The sequence below is a fragment of the Spinacia oleracea genome, chromosome 3 (genome assembly GCF_020520425.1).
Source record: "Spinacia oleracea cultivar Varoflay chromosome 3, BTI_SOV_V1, whole genome shotgun sequence".
Taxonomy (NCBI): Eukaryota; Viridiplantae; Streptophyta; class Magnoliopsida; order Caryophyllales; family Amaranthaceae; genus Spinacia; species Spinacia oleracea.
Genome location: NC_079489.1, coordinates 156,209,936 through 156,226,078, shown reverse-complemented (window position 1 = coordinate 156,226,078; position 16,143 = coordinate 156,209,936). Strand labels below are relative to the sequence as shown.

Sequence of the window (16,143 nt, the reverse complement as noted above, 5' to 3'; positions counted from 1 at the left end):
GGGCCATCATCTTCTTCTACAATCTTTAGCATCCCAACTTTTTACAAAAATCAAAGCCAAAAGTAAATAAATATGACATGATTAAATTAATAAAACAATTTTCTAAAACTATTGTTAATATCCAACATACTCATTACTTGAAAGACATATCTGCTGAAAATTGTTCGTTGCGCCATAAATATTAATACGGCAGTCACCCACTGAGAGGTCCCTCCAGCATACGACCATAACATAAACTTTGTTCGGTTCCTACCCTAAGGAGAAGTTGTAGAATCCATTGCCAATCTCGGCAGTGTTGGATGTCATGATAGAAAGAATGTTGTTGAGGTTTTTTCTACACGCATTTGTACGATTGCCTACATACATTTGGCAGTTGACCTTCAAAACTAAGAGACCGATCCGGGCCAGTCTCACAACAATGAAGGCGACCAACGATGATGGATTGGTCGACAATCTGGAGGGCCGGTGGAGGTACGAGGAGCTAAGGGGATGAATAAAGATAAAAATGATTGAAAGAAAGGTGAGAGTGGGGGGGGGGGGGGACTGCAATGGTGGATGATTGGCCAGTGGTTGAGGTGGTGGGGGATTGGTGGTTGAGGCGGAGGAGGAGAGTATGTTTGGGAGAGGAGATAGAAAATTATGTCTTTTTGAAGAGAGAGGGGTGAGACTTGAGAGTGTGTTTGAGATAACATAAGGAACTGAAATGATTAGATTTGAGGTTGAATATCAAAATTCATTAAAGTGAACCAATTTTCACAAAAATCTTGAATTTGGGTCAAATCCAATTACAAATTCCAAAAGCATCAAAACAAGGTAATTGAGACAAATTCAAATCTCAAATGAAATCCTTATTCCCAAACAGACTACCCGTATAACGTATTTCAATATCTCTTGAAAGTATTAAAATATTTAATGAAATTTAAGTTGGTGGGGATAAATTTAAATGCACAAGTGCACAACCAAACGACCATTTTGTGAAAAAAAAAAAGTAATGTTAGAAAAAAAGTGGACGAAAAAGGATTTCTTTTGGAAGACGGAAAGAAAAAAAGAAAAGGTGCATGATTGGTCTTAATTTGAATTAAGCAGCAATAAACACAAGTGAGACGAGAAGAGGACAAATTCCACTAAAAATGCTTAACAATATCCACGTGTGCATTAACCTTTTTTTAAAATAAACGAAACCCAAAATTGAAAAAAGCTTCAATAGTCAAAACTCAAAAGATATTATTGCAAAACGTAATTCATTTTCCAAGGACTAAAAAAATACTTAATCTGTTTAGAAATAGTTGTACCATTTTAACTTTTATGTTTGTTAATGTATTACATACCTTTGATCGTTAATATCTATAATTACTCCCTCTGTCCCTTAATACTCGCACCGTTTTGACTTTTTGCACTATTCACATAATTCACTTTGACCCTATTTTATTTCTAGTATATGAAAACAAATGTTAGTATATAATATATTGTTGGATTCATCTTAATATATATTTTCAAAATATTAATATTTTTATAAGTTTCTATAATAGGTAGTTAGAGATATTGGTGGTCAAAGTTGTGCATTGGCAAACGTGCCCAATAGAAACGGTGCAAGTATTAAGGGACGGAGGGAGTATCTATTAGTAAAAGAAATTTGAACAATTTAACTGTTTTTCATATGATAATATGTTTTTTTTATATGAGTAAAAAGAGAGTCAAAGTTAGTACTTTTGTCGTTCTGTAAATATCGCACTATTTTTTTTTACACTATTCACACTATGACTTTGACCATTTTTTGTATTTATACATAAGAAAATTGTAGTCATGAGGTCATGTTAGATTCATATCGATATATATTTTCTAAATATCAATATTTTACATTTTTTATTTACACACAATTTGAAATATTAAGAGTCAAAGTAACGTGTTAAAAGAGTAAAAATCAACCATGGTGCGATATTTATGGAACAGAGGAAATATTAACTTTGACTCAAAAAGAGTATTATGAAATGGAGAAAATATTTATGGAACGGAGTATTTTTTATATATAAGTAAAAAGAGAGTCAAAGTGAATATAAATAGTGTATAAAGTGGGAGTGTTGTACTCCCTCCGTTTCTTTTTTTCTTTACGTTTTCCTTGTTGGGTGTTTTAAAATGTTCTTTACACTCCCTTTTATATTATCACATAAATGATTTAATATTCTATTAAAATTTGTGTCAAATAATTATTTTAACCAATTAAATTCATTGAGTCATTTAAACGTTCACACTTTTCCATTGGAACATAAATTTTTCTCATTTTCCCAATATCAGAATTTTGATAAAAGTGAGAACATTATAAATAAACGTAAGTTGGCTTATTTAAATAAAAAAATAGAGAAATCTCAATGTACATTAAGGGGGCGTTTGGTTGGGGGTTTTCAGGAAAGGGAAAGGGAATGATGGGGTTTCATTCCATTTGTTGTTGTTTGTTTGGTGGTTTTTGTCATTCCCTTTACCCTATTTTCTTTTTCACTTACCCCCAAATCCCTCTACATTGATACCCTACCACCCCCCAAGGTTTGCCATTCCCTTTCCCTTGACCACTCTCTATAAATAATAATTAATAATTAATAATTAATAATTAATAATTAATAATTAATAATTAATAATTAATAATTAATAATTAATAATTAATAATTAATAATTAATAATTAATAATTAATAATTAATAATTAATAATTAATAATTAATAGTTAATAGTAAATAGTAAATAGTTAATAGTTAATAGTTAATAGTTAATAATTAATAGTTAATAATGAATAATTAATAATTAATAATTAATAATTAATAATTAATAATTAATAATTAAAATTAATAATTAATAATTAGTAATTAGTAATTAGTAATTATTAATTAGTAATTAGTAATTATTAATTACTAATTATTAATTACTAATTATTAATTAATAATAAATATAAACAATGAATAATAAATAATAAATAATTAGTAATTAATAATAAAAAATTAATAATAAATAATGAATAAGTAATAATTAATAATCAATAATGAAGAATAAATAATTAGTAAAAAATAATAAATAATAAAAAATAAGTAAAAAATAAAAAATATTTATTATTTATTATTTATTTATTTATTATTTATTATTTATTATCTTACTTAGGAGAGAGAGAGAGGGGAGAAGAATGGACAAACCAAACAACATTCTTAAACAAAGGGTTTTCATTCCATTATCCTTGATTCCCATTCTCATTCTCATTCCCTTTCCCCTTCTCCAACCAAACGGCCCCTAAGTACTCACTCCGTTTCTTTTTGTTTGTTACGTATTCATTTTAAGGTGTTTCACAATGTTTGTTACTTGGGAGCATCTTTTCTTTTATAAATTTATTATACTATCATTTTGTGTGCCATATTTTAATTTTAATTTGGTCTAATTTTTTCAACTCATTAAATTTCTTTACAATTTCCCCAAGTATGTTGAGTTAGCAATCTTTGTGCTTTTCCATTATCGATTCATTTTATAAATAAAATAATCTTATTGGTTGTTGTAATGATTAGTGAATTGAGGTTTTACTTGAGTTTATTTTTTTAATAAAAAAAATCTTTGTTATACGTTAATAAACGTGCAAAAGTTCAAATATAACCATCAAAAAGAAACTGCGGGAGTAGTCGTTAATAAACGTGTAAAATCAAACTTAAAAAACAAAAAGAAACGGAGTAAAAATTTGAAACAAAAGTCATTGAGTCATCCATACTTTGGTCTGAGTTTCCTACCTCGAAAACGACCCAAAACAACGCGCACCATCCCCTCTCTTTCTCTCTCCTCTCCGTCCTTCTGTTTTTCTCTCTCCTACTGTGCCGTCCCATGTGCCGACCACCTTCCTTATTCCTCCTCTTCTTCTTCATCGTTTCCCTCCCATGGCGCCTAATCTAGGGTTTTTCATCTGAGCTCTACTTCGATCTCTCACCACCTTTTTCTTCAACCTTCAATGGCGGAAACACGACTCACTCGAATTACAGTTCAAGCTTTACCTAGCGTTGACAAACCTGTACTATCTCCCGCCTCAATTACTGTTGATCGGAGCCACGATATTGTCCAACTTCCCGATTCTCAGCTCCCTGAAGTTCCAATGGAGGAGGTTGTAGTAGTTAAGAAGAGGCGCGGTCGACCGCCGAGGAATATCGGTGGTGCTGCTGCTGGTGGTGCTCCGCCGATTCCGGTGGCTAAGAAGAGTAAGAAGGAGGATGAGGATGTTTGCTTCATTTGCTTTGATGGCGGTAACCTCGTGCTTTGTGACTACCGGTGAGCTTGCTTCTTTCATTTTTCTTCTTCTGCGCGCTGTTTTAGGGTTTTACTTTCTCCATTTTTAGTTCAATTTTGTTTAATTTGGTGTTGTAATAGGGATTGCCCTAAGGCGTACCATCCTGCTTGTGTTAAACGAGACGAGTCGTTCTTTCGCCGAAGCATTCGATGGAACTGTGGTATGTTTTTTTTGTTAGTTAATTAAGCTCTACTCTGGCTTTGCATTGAATTACTGGAGTTTCAACTACTAGGTACAATGAGGTTTTGGTTTTGGATGAGTGGTTTTTTCGCGACGCAGAAGATGGAATTGTTTTTGTGCTAGTTAATTAAGCTCTACTCTTGCTTTGCATTGAATTACTGGAGTTATAATGAGGTTTAGGTTTAGGTTTAGGTTTAGGGTTAGGTTTTGGTTTTGGATAAGTTGTTAAGCTGTTATAATCACCAGTTTTCCAATTAGTATATGAATTTTGGTAGAATGCAGGTTCTTGTATGCAGATATTTAGTTCAATTGTGAACTGCTAGTAGTTAAGAGTTTGTTTAGTAATTAAGGTAAGATATGCAAGCAGTTTCCAATTATAGATTTTGTAGAATGCAGGTTCTTGCATGCAGATATTTAGTTCAAGAGTGAACTGCTAGTCTGTTGCTCAAATTTTATGGCCGGGTTAGGAGTTCGTCTAGTAATTAAGATAAGATATTCAACTATTCAAACAGTTTCCAATTATAGCTTTTGTAGAATGCAGGTTGTTGTATGCAGATATTTAGTTCAAGAGTGAACTGCTAGTCTGTTGCTCAAATTTATGGCCGAGTTAAGAATTCGTCTAGTAATTAAGATAAGATATTAAACTATTCAAACAGTTTCCAATTACAGCTTTTGTAGAATGCAGGTTGTTGTATGCAGATATTTAGTTCAAGAATGAACTGCTAGTCTGTTGTTCATATTTTTATGGATGAGTTAAGAGATCGTCTAGTAATTAAGATAAGATATTCAACTATTCAAACAGTTTCCAATTATAGCTTTTGTAGAATGCAGGTTCTTGCATGCAGATATTTAGTTCAAGAGTGAACTGCTAGTCTGTTGCTCAAATTTTATGGCCGAGTTAAGAGTTCGTCTAGTAATTAAGATAAGATATTCAAGCAGTTTCCAATTATAGATTTTGTAGAATGCAGGTTCTTGCCTGCAGATATTTAGTTCAAGAGTGAACTGCTAGTCTGTTGTTCAAATTTTTATGGACGAGTTAAGAGTTTATCTAGTAATTAAGATAAGATATTCAAGCAGTTTCCAATTTTAGCTTTTGTAGAATGCAGGCTCTTGCATGCAGATATTTAGTTCAAGAGTGAACTGCTAGTCTGTTGTTCACATTTTTATGGACGAGTTAAGAGTTCGTCTAGTAATTAAGATAAGATATTCAAACAGGTTCCAATTATAGTTTTTGTAGAATGCAGGTTCTTGTATGCAGATATTTAGTTCAACAGTGAACTGATAGTCTGTTGTTCAAATTTTTATGGACGAACTAAGAGTTCGTCTAGTAATTAAGATAAGATATGCAAGCAGCTTCCAATTATCGCTTGTGATTGAATGGAGATCCCTTCTTGTGAAATCGGTGCCTTAGGATGCTTTTCCCTTCATGGGAGTTCTGATTAGTAGCAGTGTAGTAGTAACTACTCGGTGTTTCTCTCTCTCTCTCTCTCTCTCTCTTTTGTTTTTGTGTGTATGTGTGAAAGTATTATTAGAATTTTGTATGGACATCACAAAATAGAATATCCGTATGAGTTACTATTATTTTCGGATATCTTTGTACAAACCTCACTAGATCGGTTAAGCTTTGTGCTTCTGTTAGACGTGTATGGTCATATGGTGTAACTGTTACAATGTCAATCTAGCAAAATCTGGATAAATATCTATTGTAATTCTTGATAGTGAGTAGAAAAATCCAGCAAGAAAAGTAACTAGAATATAATCTACTAAGAGAATCAAATAGAATTCTCTAAAAAGAGCAATGGGAAATATCTAGGTAGAACAATGTAGAGAATTATTCACATCTATAAAATGTATGAAATGCAGTACAAGATACTCCCTCCGTTTCTTTTTGTTTGTTACGTTTGGACTTTTGCACGTTTATTAACGTATAATAAAGATTCTTTTTTTTATTAAAAAAATAAACCCAAGTAAAACCTCAATCCACTAATCATTACAACAACCAATAAGATTGTTTTGTTTATCAAAATGAACCAATAATGGAAAAACACAAAGATTGCTAACTTAACATACTTGGGAAATTGTAAAGAAATTTAATGAGTTGAAAAAATTGGACCAATTAAAATTAAAAGTTGGCACAAAAAATGATAGTTTAATAAGTTTATAAAAGGAAAGATTCTCCCATGTAACAAACATTATGAAACATCCTAAAAGGAATACGTAACAAACAAAAAGAAACGGAGGGAGTATTATCCAATTAATATTAAGTCAATTATATCATACAAGCTCACTGTTGTTCTCTCTATTAACATCAACCTAAACACCAAATAGCCAAATATAAGAGCTGGTAGAAAGTTCAATTGCGGCGGTTTGGGTGGTGGTGGTGGTGGGTGGTTATTTGCCTCTGTTTTGAGTAGTCAATAGGTGCTATGGTAGCTGCCAAAGCCAAAGGTTGAGCCAGGTGATGCAGAAGAGGGAATAGTACGAGGGTGAAGTTATGATGATGTGTTTATAGAGGGAGATGGATATTGGATAGTGGTTGATGAATTATTGAAGTCCACGTTGTTTTTGAAGAAAGAAACTGTTATTGAAGTCCACGATGTTTTTGAAGAAAGAAACTGTGTAAGTAAATGTCATTTGGTCTCAAATAATCATCTTTAGGAAAACACAACTCAACTAATTCAGCGAAGAGAATTACTAAACACTATCATATAAACTATGATAAATTAATTAGGAAAAGTTTTGGGCGTTAGAAAATTAAGCTGATTTTTTAGTAGCTTTCCATATTTGCATATTTAATCCACCATATTTAATCCAAAGAATCCTATATCAAAATTGCAGTATGCATATTGTTTCACTATCATCCTATGAGGAACTTTACACCCGTTCTCCGCTGTTTGTCAAATTTTCTATTTAGGATTTCCAATATAATAATATAGTTTTGTAAGGTTCAATAGAACACTTATTCTTTTACTGCATTTTTAATCATGTCATGATATTTTTACTAGGTATTGTATCTGTTACCCAGCCCCCATACCTTTTGATCTCAGTGGCAATAACTAAGAAAGTTTTGTCTGGTCTACTCATGGTGCATTTCAGGTTGGCATTTATGTAACTTCTGTCAAAAGAATGCTCTCTTTATGTGCTACACGTGCCCTTACTCTTTATGCAAGCGGTGCGTCAAACAGGCAGATGTTTTGTGCATCAGAAGGAACAAAGGATTCTGTAGAACGTGCATGACAACTATTAAGTTAGTCGAAAATATTCCACAAGAGACAAAGGAGCAGGTATAGCTGATAAATCTCTGGTGCGATATTTAAATTTGCTGCTTGCTCTAACCTAAACTTCCAAAGCATTTGTGGCTAAAAGATGGGCTTTTTCTCCATTGTATCTGGCACTCTTTTATGGTCAATTAGACTGGTATTCAAGTAGAGGTCACGAGTGCTATTTTTGAACATGGATTTGGAAAATGTTTGATCCTGATGTATATTGATGTGTGGGTGGGTGGGTGGGGGGGGGGGGATTTATGTATATTGGTGTGTGTGTGTGTTTATTTGATCCTGATGTATATTGATGTGTGTGTGTATATTGATATTGGGAAATTTATGAAGATTTTTTTTTTTTTTTTGTTAGCATGCTTAATCGTCTTGTTTCTCAACTCTTTTATGTCTAATATAGCTGATTGACCTTTAGTATAGTTTTCTTATTCTCTGCAACTTTGAAATCATCATTTGTGTTCACCCATGCAGGTTCAAGTAGATTTTGATGATACTACTAGCTGGGAATACCTCTTTAAGGTATATTGGATATATTTGAAAGAAAAAGAAGCTCTAACTTTAGATGAGCTGACTCGGGCTACTAATCCCTGGAAAGTTTCTGGACTTGAAAACAATAACTTTCAGCAGAAAAGAGCCGAGACATGTCCTAGTAATGTTTCTGAGCTAAGCAGTAGCAATGTACAATTGGAAACAAATAATTTAAAAAGAAGAAAAACCAGAAGACAGCAGCAGTTATTGAATCTGAATTCACAAAATGTTGACAACTCAGATGGGAACAAGGTAACAGGTTTGCATGCAGCAGCTGATTGGGCATCTAAAGAACTTTTGGATTTTGTTGCACATATGAAAAATGGTGAAACATCAGTCCTGTCTCAGTTTGATGTTCAGGCTCTTCTACTTGATTATATAAGGAAAAACAATCTCCGCGATCCTCGTCAGAAATGTCAAATTATCTGTGATAGAAGATTGGAGGATTTGTTTGGTAAAGAACGAGTTGGTCATTTCGAAATGCTTAAGCTGCTTGAATATCACTTCAAAGAAGAATCTCGTACCAATGGTGTTATTAGGGGTGCAGCTGTTGACCCTCTTGCTTCACAGCTGGAGAATGAGGGGATAAGTGATGATTTTCAGATTCCAAGTAGAGAAACTAGGCGGCAAAGCCGTAAAAAGGCTGAAGAAAAAGGCCGGCAAATCAAACTGGATAGTTATGCAGCAATTGACGTTCACAACATCAATTTAATTTATCTGAAGCGGAGTTTGTTGGAAAATCTCATGGTAGATGCAGAAAATTTTCATGATAAGGTTGTTGGTTCAGTTGTTCGAATTAGAATATCCAGCAATGATCAAAAGCAAGATATGCATCGGTTGGTCCGAATTATAGGTGTGAAGTTGTTGATACTAACTTCTCAAAAGTTTCCACTATGGCTACCCACTGTTTCAGCAAAATTAACATGTCCACAATTTTTGGACAGGTACTAGCAAAGAAACTGAACCATATAAAATTGGTGTTAAGACAGAGAGCTTCATGCTTAAAATATTAAATCTAAACAAGATAGAAGATGTGGCCATTGGTGCAATTTCAGACCAAGAGTTCTCTGAGGTGATTTAAACTTTTCTTTGTACCTTTTTCTTTTCTTTTTCGCTCATCTTAATCTTGATTAATGATTGTTTTAGGAAGATACATTCATATTTGGAGACGCCCCTAGTTTATTATGTTCATCTGAAATTTAGACCAAAAAGAATACCGTCAATAGATAGGACCTTCGTTATCAAATTCTTCTTTGACTTATTGGTCAAAAGTTCTCATGTTATTTCACTTTTAAGAAATCGATATTGCCATTCCTTAGTCGTAACTGGCATGTAGCTATCTATAGTCCATTGCCAGTGTTACCTAATACGCGGTGCACGTTAATACGCAGAACGGGTACGCAGGCGCAATTTGCTACCTAATTATGTTAATTAGCCCAAAAGTGTCCCGCGGTACGAGTATGTGCGTTCCAATACGCGTTTTCCTAATATGCAATTTCCGTGTGGAACTGGTGTATTAGGCATCCTTGTTGGGAATAGATAAAGTTGCATTTATCTGATCATCATTCTTGATTCAGTCTAAGAGGATGATCAAAACTGTACCGTGGTGCTTAAGTGCCCTTTGTGTTCTTCGTTAAAATATATAAGTCTGAAATTTTTATTATGTGGTGGTTGCTGTTGGAAATCTGTATATTTATTTACTGAACTCGTGTTCAATTGAAATCCTAGGATGAATGCAGGCGTTTACGCCAAAGTATTAAGTTGGGGCTTGTTGAGAGGATGACTGTGGTAAGTGTCAAATTTATTGGCTTTCTTGTCACTTTTGACGCAGTTGTTGAATTTTGTGAGAAAAATTTTCTGTTTCCAGGGGGAAATTCAGGAAAAAGCAGTTTCACTACAGACAATGAGGGTAAATGATGTAAGTACTTTACCTTCCCAATCAAGATGATGCATTCCACTTAATCAAACTTTTGCTCTGTATTTGGCATTTTGTCCTGGTTGTGAAACAATGGAAAAGCTTGCAGGAATTCAGTTGTTTTTGAGTTTACTTTGTTATTTTAATAATTTAGTATTAATGATCAATATATGGACATTGATGGTATTTGCTGCTAAAAATATGTTGTTTGTTGTAGTGGCTTGAAACGGAGATAAGGAGGCTTAATCATCTTAGGGATCGAGCTAGTGAGATGGGGCACCGCAAGGAATATCCTTTTTGTCCGTCTGATATTTGTTGATATTTTTCCTGTTTTCTATTTAACTCTCTGGGTGATGTTGTTTTGTGGTTGTGATTTACAAAAATGCAAAAGAAGATTTCGGTGCAGATGTTGTGTGCTTGTACTACCTTTCACTTAGGCCCCGTTCTATTACCTTATTTTTTACTGATTGAAACTTATCTTTACTGATAGAAAGTTTGAAACTGATTTTTACTGTAACTTTTTATTGATTTAAAACTGATTCTTTTTTTTAGTTTACCTATTCTAATTGATTGAAACCGATTCTTAATAATTCACTGTTGCATTCCTTTTATAGTTTTTTTTATTAAGAAAAAGAGATAAGTACAACAAGAGGACAAGGTGTCCTCATAGGGAAACATAAGAAACTAGATACAAATTAGCCCAGTTCCGTTTTAGCTCCCCAATTGGGTAAGTTTTTAATATCCAGCTGCCTTAGTCCATAAGGATGTGAACAAAGTTGCTTTATCTCATAGTAAATTACGTGAAAGAGATGCTCCTTTAAAAACCCGGCATTCCATTCCAACCAAATTGTCCAAAGGATTGCCAAAACAACAGCCATAGTTCCCTCGCCTTTTCGTCACCCACAAATCGAATTAGCAACCACTCAAGTAACTCTTCTCCATACTCTGCAATGATTCTCCTTCGTAGATAACATGCCAAATCACAATAAAGGAAAATCTGTGAAGCAAACTCACTATTAGTTCGACAAAGGAAAAAATATCAGGTGAGATTGCCATTCCCTGCCTCCGCTTCTAGAGCATGTCATTTGGTTAATTCTTCCCAAAGCTAACGTCAACATGACAGCTCTAACCTTTAGAGGAGCTTTTGCTTTCCAGATAAAATTTGCTATCTGGAAGGTTGGATATTTAGGGGTTTTAATCAAACATTCAAGAAAAATCTCCTGTTGGTTCCCCTATCCATACCCTGGAATCCTTCACATCCCTTAACTGAACGGTCAAGTGGTCCCCTGAAGGAACTGATTTTTACTCTGAAGTTCCAGCTTTTAAGGACTAAAACTGATATTTACTGATCGACTTATTTTCACTGATTGAAACTTATAAAAACTTAGTTTTACTAAAGGGATCAGGGCCTTATTTATTTATTTCAGGTTTTTTCGGGTGATTTTGTTGTCAGGGTTCACTATTAGGTTGCTATGCAGGGACACTTCATTATTTGCCTCCATTATTTCTTCAGGATATTATATTAAGCCTTGTATTGATTGTCCTCGTTATGCTGTCCTTGTTATGCTTTACACACAAAATGGTTTTCTTTCAGGGTAGTTTGTGGCCTTTGTGCGTATGATATCAACCACATAAAACTAAGTTATCTGTATAGGCATGATAATTCTCACTTTTGTAATATTCTTGACTGTTTGAACGCTTAGAGAATGTGTGGAGAAAATCGAGCTGCTGAAGGCACCCGAAGAACGTCTACGCAGGATTCAAGAAATTCCAGACGTCCATGCTGATCCAAGAATGGATCCTAGTTATGGGTCTGATGATGATTCTGGTGAGTCAGACATTAAGAAGCAAGGTATGCTTCACTCTCGTGCTGATTTATGTTAAAATAAATTTTTTGGTAAATACGTTTGTTTTTTCTTCTGAAAGTTAGTTACTGATGATGATGATAAATGTGATCAGATGGGTCTATGACACCAAAATACTCCAATTCCAATGCAAGAGTGGAGTTGATTTCTCCTGTAAGATCAGGGGATATGTTGAAGGATGACAGGACGATCAAGCCGATAAAAATCTCTTTCGCTAATGGGGAGCGCAGGAGGAAAAACTCTGCTAAATTTCATGTCGGGAAAGTTGAAAGTACCACAAGACCCCTCGAGCCCTCTCACAATTCCGAAAAAGTTGATGCTGCATCTAAGATCCCGGAAGAAGATTTCAATAGTCGAGCAGATTTCGTTGTTGTTTCTGGTGATCGTGGTGTAACGAAACCTGGATTTGTTTCTGATTCAGTAACAACGGCTCTTTCCTCGCGGATGCTCCTCGTTTCTGATATGAATGAACTCGAGAAGATTTGGCATTATCGGGATCCTTCAGGAAAAGTTCAAGGACCATTCTGCATGTTGCAGCTGCGCAAGTGGTGTTCAAAGGATTTTTTCCCTACCGATTTAAGAGTGTGGAAGATTAACGAAAGTCTAGATCGGTCCATCCTTTTGACTGACGCGTTAAAAAAGCAGCAATCTAATGAGCCTGAGACTGAGCCCGATGTGGAGCAGCTTTCATGCTCTCAGTCTTATTGTGGGGTCGAATCTGATGATAGAAAAGTTAACCCTCTTGAAGAGTTTAGCAGTAACTCTGATGCACCTTTCGTGGCCTATAATCCAAACGAAGAAGGAAGCAACAAAAACTTGACTGACGTAAATGCTTCTTCAGACGCTTATGAAAATCAAGGTGGCATAGATCAACCTTCTGGGTTTGATATAAAAGCACGACTAATCGAGAGTTTGTTTGACACTGAAGAACCCAGTTCAACTGCTACTCCTACTGGTTCTTCTGAAACAATGCAAGTTCCTCTGACTTTTGAGTCCTCTCATCCTTCCACTTCAACATCAAAATCTGGTAATCCCGACTTGGAATGTCAGGTGGTAGTGAAAAGTCAACCTTCTAGTCCGAATGCTGGTCAACCAGATTCTGAAATTTGTTGGGGCACTTCTAATGGATTTGGGACTTCTGATCTTCCATGTGTAACACAAAAATCCAATCCACCGGACTTGAATGGCCTTAATTTGGAGATTCATGTCGCTTCAGATGTTTCTAGAGACTTTGATGCTACTTGTGGAACAGGTTCTAGTCCAACCAAGTCTTCTCATCTGCCAAATCTTACGCCAAAGGCGGAAAATAAGGATGTCAATGATCATCATGATACAATAAACAAAAATTTGGTTGTTTCAGGTGGCTATGAGCAGGATTCAGGTACAGATGCAGTTTCTGGCGGAATTTGTCTCTCTATGCTGCCAATTGCTGCTGTAAAAGTGGAGAAAAATGACGGCCTAAAACCGCAAACTATAGAAAATAGGCAATCCATCTCGTCAAATGTTCCTGGTCGAGATAAAGAAGCAATCTGGAGCAGTACTATTTCTGCTGAAACCGACCTCTCTTTACTGGCAAACAATCATTTAAACACAGAGTCCATGAAAGCACATGCTATTGAAAACAACAAACATTATAATAACACTTCTAGTGTTCCTGAGCTAGTTTCTGGTACCAGTTGGAATCCGATTTCTGGTGGTATTGTGTTTTCTGATCCCCCAAAGTTAGAGAGCAACACTACTTCTACTACCTGGACTTCTTCTTCTATATCAGGTGGAATGAGATTTCCTGATCTTCCAACTACCTCACTGAAACTGGGAAATAAAAGTTCTGAAATCACGAATATCCGTGGACAAGATTCGTGTATTAATTGGAGCACTTCTTCTAGCCTAGTAGGCGAGGAAGTTCATCTACCCGATGATGTTGCGAATGAGTGGGGCCCATATTCCACAGTAGTACATGCTAAACCTGATGCTATTGCTACACCAGCATCTCAAAGTTGTCAGTTGCTTAATCTACATTGTGATATTTCAAGTTGGCAGCCGATCGAGCTTAGCACGTTAGGCGATGAATCGGTTTCTGATCTGTTGTCGGAGGTTGAGGCGATGGAGTCTTTAAGAGGTATGTCGTCCCCAACTTCTAGGATGAACTGTGGACCTGACTCGATTGACTCAGTAGATGATGATTGTTTTAGTCCTCTTGGTGGGTTGAGCCCGAATCTCGATCCGGGAAAGAATAATAATATGGGATTCCATATTCAGCAGCCTAGTATCAACCATCATCATCAACAACCACATCATGGGGCTTTTACGGTTATGCGTGATCTCGAGAGAACATCGTCATGTATTCTATCTACAACCACCACCACCACCACCACCGGAAGCGTTCAAGTAGAAGCCGCCGATAAGCAAACTATTGCTTTGATGCCTTTCCTGGATTTTGTTTCTAAAGGTCCCGTGTCTGCAGTGCTGCTACCACCAGTAGGAGCAGCAGTGTCCTCGTCGCATTCACCACCACCACCACCACCAGAAGCATCCTTACCACTACCGCTATTTCCACCACCATCACTATCATCCTTGCCACAAGTATCCTTACCATCACCTTCACCACCACCAGCATCCTTACCGCTGCCACCACCACCACCATCCTTACAGTTGCCTCTACCACCACCACCGCCACCGCCACCACCACCTCCAGCATCCTTACCATCACCACCACCACCGCCACCACCATCCTTACCATCGCCACCACAATCCTTACCACCACCTCCAGCATCCTTACCATCACCACCACCACCACCACCACCATCCTTACCATCACCACCACAATCCTTACCACCGCCACCACCATCCTTACCATCGCCACCACCACCACCACCAGAAGAAAAACCACCTTCACCACCTCAAAAACGACCTTCCGCCTTGAGCCTCAACAGCCCATCAAGCCCACGTGAGGAGGGAGAGGTAGACCCTGCTTCTCTTTCAGTTCACCATCCAAAACCACGTCATCATCGCCAACCTTCTCCAAAGACTCCTACCATAAAAGTAGCACCATCTGCAGACACTCGGAAACAGGGTTCCGAAAACACCAGAACAAATTGGGAACCACCCGGGCATCCGGGTGGTAAACTTTCCGGAAATACAGGTTCCATTTTAGGAACACCGAACATGCACTGGCATATTTCCGGGCCCGGAATACCTGCCGTGAACACACATTGGAGCACTTCAGTGGTTAGCCAGGGAACCAGAGGTTCGAGTCAGACTTCACCAAGATATAATAATCATAGTGGTGGTGGTGGGAGACACTCTGGTTCAAAGGACAGGAGTAATAACCATCAACATGGTGGTGTAGATTCAGGGGTTAGTAAGAGTAGTAGGCCTAATTCATGGAGCAGACAGTCTTCTTTTGGTGGTGGTGGAGGGGGAGGAGGAGGGCCGTCAAGGCCGCTGCCGCCGCCACCTCGAGGAGGGCCACGTGTTTGTAAATTTTATGAGAGTGGGTATTGTAAGAAGGGTGCATCCTGTAAGTATTTGCACCCTTAGTGTTTTAAGGTATATACCCTAAAATCGATTTGTATCAATTAAAATCTCTGTAGATTGTAATTGTTGTATAAGGATACTTGTTTCATAAATTGAAGATCTTTAGAGGTGGAGGAAATTCAAAATTTAGTGTCCTAGGAAATTCAATAGTACTACGGTTATCATATAATGTTTTGCATAACCACCATGTCCACGAAATAAATATTGTAAGACGGATGTAAAAGTTACTCCAAAGTGCTTAAAAGTTATTATTTTTTAGCAAAAGCTATCCATTTAAAATCATTACCGAGTACTCAGGTTAAAAGCAACAAAAAACTGGTGAAAGTTACCTTGATGTACAATAAACTTATTGCATATCCGGTGTGCGCAAAATCTTTTGCGTAACAAATATTTTCGTTTCGAAATAGGAGTATTAAGCACGCTGACAACAACAAAAAAAGGTCATGTGCAAGTTTCTGAAATTTGGTCATTACTTCATTGTTTTAAAGAAATACATAAATTTTATTAACAAGTAAACTACGATAAGTAATCAATTTTATGAC

The 16,143-nt window shown here is 36.2% G+C and overlaps 1 protein-coding gene across 3 annotated transcripts; it reads left to right on the top strand.

Moving 5' to 3' along the window:
- Nucleotides 1-3,740: 3,740 nt before the first annotated feature.
- Nucleotides 3,741-15,726, top strand: LOC110789716 (zinc finger CCCH domain-containing protein 44). Of its 3 annotated transcripts, XM_021994425.2 has the most exons (11): nucleotides 3,742-4,282; nucleotides 4,382-4,461; nucleotides 7,578-7,765; nucleotides 8,228-9,137; nucleotides 9,229-9,356; nucleotides 10,013-10,072; nucleotides 10,152-10,202; nucleotides 10,417-10,487; nucleotides 11,897-12,051; nucleotides 12,159-13,316; nucleotides 13,425-15,726. In XM_021994425.2, the coding sequence occupies exons 1-11, from the start codon at nucleotides 3,969-3,971 to the stop codon at nucleotides 15,602-15,604; spliced, it is 5,295 nt and encodes a 1,764-aa protein (XP_021850117.1). In that variant the 5' UTR covers nucleotides 3,742-3,968; the 3' UTR covers nucleotides 15,605-15,726. The 3 variants fall into 3 exon arrangements, with proteins under 3 accessions (XP_021850116.1, XP_021850117.1, XP_021850114.1); XM_021994424.2 differs by having other exon boundaries at nucleotides 3,741-4,282; nucleotides 11,897-12,027; nucleotides 12,159-15,726; XM_021994422.2 differs by having other exon boundaries at nucleotides 12,159-15,726.
- Nucleotides 15,727-16,143: the final 417 nt, after the last annotated feature.

What these genes read in the sequence shown, in the direction of transcription:
- LOC110789716 (XM_021994422.2), top strand. Translation starts at nt 3,969, where the DNA reads ATGGCGGAAACACGACTCACTCGAATTACAGTTCAAGCTTTACCTAGC. An exon ending in CTCGTGCTTTGTGACTACCG is followed by an intron (nt 4,283 to 4,381) that starts GTGAGCTTGCTT and finishes GTGTTGTAATAG; the next exon opens with GGATTGCCCTAAGGCGTACC. An exon ending in TCGGTTGGTCCGAATTATAG is followed by an intron (nt 9,138 to 9,228) that starts GTGTGAAGTTGT and finishes ATTTTTGGACAG; the next exon opens with GTACTAGCAAAGAAACTGAA.